The following is a 6,691-nucleotide window of genomic DNA, read 5'->3' as shown; positions in this document are numbered from 1 at the left end:
TCCTCATTTTTCCCAGAAACTCAGGCCATGCTGCTCTGCTGTCATCGCTACCAGCAGCTCCTTCCAATTTACTTTGGCCAACTCCTCTCCCATACCACTGTAATTTCCTTTACACCACTGAAATACTGCTTATGTCACCTTACTTTCTCCCTATCAAATTTCAAGTTGAACTCAATCATATTGTGATCACTGTCTCCTAAGGGTAGTTTTACTTAAAGCTCCCTAATTGCCTCCCATTCATTACATAACACCCAATCCAGTATAGCTGATCCCCTTGTAGGCTCAATGACAAACTGCTTTAAAAAGCTATCTCATAGGCATTCAACAAACTCACTCTCTTGAGATCCATTACCAACCCGATTTTCCCAATCCACCTGCATGTTAAAATCGCCCATGACTACCATAACATTGTCCTTTTGACTCACCTTTTCCATTTCCCATTGTAATCTGTGGTCCACCTCTCAGCTACTGTTGGAAGGCTTGTAGATAACTGCTATCAGGGTCCTTTTATCTTTGCAGTTTCTTAACTCAACCCACAAGGATTCAACATCTTCCGATCCAGTATCACATCTTTCTACTGATTTGATGCCATTGTTTACCAGCAGAGACACACCACCCCCTCTGTCTACCTTCCTATCCTTCTAATACAACATAGTCATACTTTATTGATCCCAGGGGGAAATCGGTTTTCGTTACAGTTGCACCATAAATAATAAATAGTAATAGAACCATAAATAGTAATATGTAAATTATGCCAGTAAATTAAGAAGTAAGTCCAGGACCAGCCTATCGGCACAGGGTGTCTGACCCTCCAAGGGAGGAATTGTAAAGTTTGATGGCCACAGGCAGGAATGACTTCCTATGACGCTCTGTGCTGCATCTTGGAGGAATGAGTCTCTGGCTGAATGTACTCCTGTGCCCAACCAGTACATTATGTATTGGATGGGAGACATTGACCAAGATGGCATGCAACTTAGACAGCATCCTCTTTTCAGACACCACCGTCAGAGAGTCCAGTTCCATCCCCACAACATCACTGGCCTTACGAATAAGTTTGTTGATTCTGTTGGTGTCTGCTACCCTCAGCCTGCTGCCCCAGCACACAACAGCAAACATGATAGCATTGGCCACCATGGACTCATAGAACATCCTCAGCATCGTCCGGCAGATGTTAAAGGACCTCAGTCTCCTCAGGAAATAGAGATGGCTCTGATCCTTCTTGTAGACAGCCTCAGTGTTCTTTGACCAGTCCAGTTTATTGTCAATTCGTATCCCCAGGTATTTGTAATCCTCCACCATGTCCACACTGACCCCCTGGATGGAAACAGGGGTCACCGGTACCTTAGCTCTCCTCAGGTCTACCACCAGCTCCTTAGTCTTTTTCACATTAAGCTGCAGATAATTCTGCTCACACCATGTAACCTTGGACATTCAGCTCCCAACTACAACCATCCTTCAGCCACGATTCAGTGATGGCCACAACATCATACCTGATGCTTCGTAATAGTGCAACAAGATCATCCACTTTATTTCTTATACTCTGTGCATTGAGATACAACACTTTAGTATTGTATTTGCTACCATTTTTGATTCTACATTCCTAATGCACTGATACTCACCCTGCTGGCTGCAATTTTGTCCTATCATCTTCTTGATCGCCTGACTGCACGCTATCTTTGCTTTTTTTACCATCTGTCCTATCCTGAGTCCCTTCACTCTGTTCCCATCCCCCCGCCAAATTAGTTTAAACCCTTCCCAACAGCCCTAACATTATTCTCAACCGCAAGAATATTGGTTCCCCTCGGATTCAGGTGCAACCCGTACCTTTTGTACAGGTCATACCTTCCCCCAGGTGAGATCTCAATGATCCAAGAACCTTGTTATTATTGAAGAAATGTTACAGTGGCTGTGAATGCAAACTGCACATTTCACTGTATGTTTCTGTGTACAAGAGATAAATACAGAAATCTGAAGAACAGATCTCTGGTCTGAATCTAAATCTGAATCAGGATCAGAAGTCTGTTGTTCTGATAAAGAGTCTTGGGCTAAAATGTCAACTGTTTATTCCTCTTCATAGATGCTGTTGCCTGACCTGCTGAGTTCCTCCAGCTTTTTGACAGTGTTACTCTGGATTCCCAGCACTGGACGAATCCCTCGTGTTTCCGGTCTGCTGTTTGTGCAGTGATCGCTGGCTCCGGAAATGCAAAGGGGTTTTCCTGATAACTTTGTAAATTGCCTCAACTCCACCACTCACCATCTTTCTTTCTCGCAGATCACTGGGACACAGATTCATGGAGAGGCTTCACTTTGGGAGGGGCTTCACAGTAATACCTCAAGGAGCAGTCCAATTAGTCACAGAGCACGACAGCACAGAGTCCGGCCCTTCAGACCATCTGATCCACGCTGAATTATTAGTCGGCCCAGTCCCATTGACCAGAGTCGTCAGTACCCCCTCCATTCATTAATCGCCTCATTGCTTCATACGTTCATGCAGGGGAACTCCGCCAGCTCCTGGTTCCCCACCAAGTCACCAGCTATGGTGGGGGGATGAACTATCAACTGTCACGTGACCGGCAATAATGAATATAGAAATGAGTCAAAGTTTTATAAACAAATAAACATTTATTAAACTCTGCTCAAAATTAGTAAAAAAAAATAAACAAATGAAAACCTTAACCGGAAGTAAACTGCTATGCGGCCATTTAACAAACCTCCAAATTCAGTACTAGTTCTTAAAGCAGTAAATGCGAACACAGTCTTAAAGTGGTAAATTAGAACAGTTCTTAGAATGGTAACTTTGAAAGTCCAAGAGATTTATACAGTCAATTAGGAGAGACTTTCCTGAAGTAAAGAATTCCTCGAAGACTCGACGTTACTGCCAATCCCAGCTGGACCCTGCCTTGTCCGCAGGACTCACGATGATGGAAGTAAAACGGTTTAAAGGCACTGACCTTTTTCCTCTGCAGACTAGATACTGCACAGCCTTTTCTGCTGTTTTTAGCGGAGGTTATCCCATGCAGATCACTCTTACTTGAACGAATTCAATAATGGTCGATCCTCACCAAAACCGTCGAATGACTCCTTCGGGGTCCGGTCTTCACTCTCCAATGCTACTGAAAAGATACATCAACAAGCCTGGCAGCAATTGGTGAAACTGCCGGCCCAACACTTCTGTACCTTACAATAGACAATAAAACTCCTTTTTCAAACTATACTGCATCATGAGACTAATACACAGCATAGCGGAGTATCTGACAGACAATCTAACTGAAAACTAACTGCGTCACCAGAGGTCTACCCTTATATACCCGGTGAGAACAGGTCATCACATGACCTCACATCGGCGGGAAAATTACATCATGTGACCTCCGCAAGACCATTACATCATCCTCATAAGACAGTCACAAGATATCCATGAGGTATGTAACACAACATTTTGGGTGAATACTCTATCATGGCTGAGTTTGGAGAGGGAAGGTGGCCAGTTACAGAGGAGACAGAGAGGGTGAGACAGGGTTCGGTAGATGATTGGTGAGTCATGGAGGGGTGTTGGAGACAGGTGGGGGAGTGGGAGGGGTGGAGCTGGCTGACAAGGCCCTGTAGGTGATGGGTGGATCATGGGGAGATGGGTGATGGGGGGGGGGGCGGCGCGGGGAATGGAGTGGGAGGAGTGGGGTTGGCAGACAGAGGCAGTTGGGTGACGGGAATAAATGATTAGATGGATCCAACCCGGCTGTGGATGGTGGTAAACGGGGACCCTGTTGTCCCCCCTCATCACAGGGTCGAATCCCGAAACTCATCCACAACAACAGTATGAGAGCTCCTTCACCACACAAGCTATGATTCAGCAAAGCACCAACACCATCTCCAGGGCAATTGGGGATGTGAAATCAATGCTGGTCTTACAGCACTTGCCACATCACATAAGTAGATTCCTGTTCATGGACTGTTGGTCCCACTCCCATCACAGAGGAGGCTATGTAGCATCCACACCAGGACAACCAGACTGAAAAACAGTTCCATTCCTCAAGCAGAAAGGCTGATCAACACCTCCACACCCCCAACCACCACTACTTTGTCATCTCCTGTCAGTCACCTTCTGTACATGGGTGCCTGTACCTACCATTTTATGGATACAGTCAATGTACATACGCTCTCTTACACATTTATACTGATTGTGGTATTGCAGTTTTTATTGTTTTGTTCTTTATCTTAGTTTTTTTTGTGCTACATCAGATCCAGGGTAGCAATTATTTCATTCCCCTTTACACTTGTTTTCTGGAAATGACATTAAACAATCTTGAAATCTTACAGAGACAGACCACGGATGAGGCAACATATCCAGTTATATCACATTTTGTGTGGTAGGTCCAGCTCGTTCATTGCTGTTTCAATCCATATTAACATGAAAACTGGTAGCATCTGATATTTACAATCTTCCAGGCTGGCGAGTCTGTGTCTGAGCGATAAATCCAGGTTGTTGGGGATAGTTCCTGGATCAGTCTCCCCGGAGCACCCTGGACCAGGTTAGTACATCTGCCTCAGAATGACACCCTCTGATCCCGGAGAGTGTGGTACACCTTGGTTGTGTGATTGTTGATGAAATCGGACTTTGTGAAACCAGCCTTCAAAGAGAACATGAAGATTGCAGAATTGGAATCAGGTTTAATATCACCGGTGTACAGTGGGTTAAGAAATTTGTTGTTTAATGGCAGCAATACACAAAATATACAATAAATTGCAATAAGAAATTATTTATACATTAAATTCAATAGGAAAAGAGAGCAAAAATAGTGAGGTAGTGTTCATGGGTTCAGTGTCCATTCAGAAATCAGATGGTGGAGAGGAAGAGGCTGTCTCTTAAAATATTGAGTGTGTGTCTTCAGGCTCCAGTACCACCTCTCTGATAGTAGCAATGAGGGGAGGGCCTGTCCTGGGTGGTGCTGGGAGGGGGACAACCTACCCAACATTTACCCCTGTCCCTGAAGTGACTCTTTGTGTGTGTCAAAGCACAAATCAGAATGCCACCAGGACATTTAAGCAACTGTTGGATAGCCAGCCCTCTATCATCCATATGCCTATGTGGGAGGGAAGGGTTGGATTGACCTTGGTGTACGTGAAAAGGTCAGCACAACACTATGGGCAGATGGGTCTGTACTGCTCAGTGTTCAGCATTACTCCAGCCTGCCACACCGCCCAGGCATTCCCCAAGGAAACAATCTGGTGTCGTACCTTCTTGTAGACACTGTGGAGATCCCGGAACAACCACAAGGTGTAGAGAAGGTTGGAAGCAGATCTCCCTGCCTTGCTTGGTGTGTTTCTGGGAAAACAACAGCACATTAGTTGGTTGATCAGAGTCCACTTCCCTGGGCGGAAAGGTCAAATGTCAGAGGGCACAGGTTTAAAGTGAGAAGGACAACATTCAAAGGAGATCTGCAGGACAAGTTCCTTTAACACAGAGTGGTGGTGCCTAGAATACACTTCCGGGGTGGGCTGGTGAGAGCAGACAAGCAGTGTCGATGGCCTTTAGATCTATAAGCAGATGGGGAATTGAAACTGATTGAATATTGAAAGGCCCTGATAGAGTGGCTGTGGAGAGATGTTTCCTATGGTGGGGGAGTCTAGGACCAGAGGGCACCACCTCAGAATAGAGGGCTATCCCTTTAGAGCAGAGATGAGGGAAATTTCTTTGGCCAGAGGAGCTGAATCTGTGGAATTTGTTGCCACAGATGGCTGTGGAGGCCAGGTCATTGGGTATATTTACGTAAAGTGGAAGTTGACAGACTCCTAATTTGTCAAACATGATGGAATGGTGGGGGAGACTCAATGGGTCAAATAGCCTTATTCTCCTCCTATGCTCCTTATGGAATGGAGGGAGAGTGAGTGTGTGCATGCAGAAGGATCAGTTAGATTGGTCAGCATACACACGATGGACTGAAGGGCCTGTTCCCGGGTGGTATTGTTCTGTCTTATGTAATATGCCAGTGTCATTAAGGGCCTTTCAGCCAGCCACCTTCATGCACACAATCACCTTTCTCCCCTGGCAGGTTCCTTCCTGAAATTGCCAAGGGTGGGTTACTGTGGGGAGGGTGCTGGAGGTTATGTACTAGGACTTACAAAGGTCTGTGGACAAAGTTGCATGTTGGGTTACTGGAGCAATGGTTATACAGATCATTGGATGTGTCCAGAGAACACAAGGCAGACAGAGGTGGCGTCTGGTGGACAGAATGAACACTGAGCTTCCCCAGGAGATGGCATTAGGATACCGCTTCTGTAGGCAGGAAGTAGGAATGCAGCAGAGTGGGAACACCAATGGTTTGGGATGTGGGGAAATGGGAATGCCGCTGGTTTTGGATGTGAGAATGGTGCTGGTCTCCACCTGGTTTGCACAACATGGAGAGAATTGGGTCTCAGTGCCCTGAGGATGATGTGACAGGTTAACCCTTTAACCTCCCTCCCCCCTCCCCACCAGTCAGTCCCCACTCACTGGCCACGTCTGCTCAAGGCAATGATCTTCGCCAGCCCGTCGTGGGCCAAGCTGTGTGCATGCTCAGCGTTATTCTGGACGAGGTTGTAAAGCACCTGGCAGGTGAGGGCGGCCGTGTCGTCATTGATGTCAGGGCTTGCGTCTGCTTCGGGCAGGATTGAGATCAGGTCCGGCATGATCAGCTTGACTGTGGTAGAAGAGACA

The 6,691-nt window shown here is 46.2% G+C and overlaps 1 protein-coding gene across 3 annotated transcripts in view; it reads right to left on the bottom strand.

Moving 5' to 3' along the window:
* Nucleotides 1–2,636: 2,636 nt before the first annotated feature.
* The window catches only part of LOC140202479 (plakophilin-2-like), a 56,696-nt gene continuing 52,641 nt past the window's right edge, over nt 2,637–6,691 (bottom strand). For 2 of the 3 annotated variants that reach the window (XM_072267363.1, XM_072267365.1), the window contains 3 exons: nt 6,488–6,674; nt 5,233–5,320; nt 2,637–4,625 (listed from right to left, as the gene is read on the bottom strand). In XM_072267363.1, coding sequence (XP_072123464.1) covers nt 4,542–4,625; nt 5,233–5,320; nt 6,488–6,674 — 359 coding nt within the window. In that variant the 3' untranslated portion in view covers nt 2,637–4,541. The remainder of the gene's footprint in view (nt 4,626–5,232; nt 5,321–6,487; nt 6,675–6,691) is intronic. The other variant, XM_072267364.1, reaches the window with a different exon arrangement.

The sequence above is a fragment of the Mobula birostris genome, chromosome 9 (genome assembly GCF_030028105.1).
Source record: "Mobula birostris isolate sMobBir1 chromosome 9, sMobBir1.hap1, whole genome shotgun sequence".
Classification (NCBI taxonomy): Eukaryota; Metazoa; Chordata; class Chondrichthyes; order Myliobatiformes; family Myliobatidae; genus Mobula; species Mobula birostris.
The sequence above is the reverse complement of the archived record's forward strand: the minus strand, read 5'-3'. Positions and strand labels throughout refer to the sequence as shown.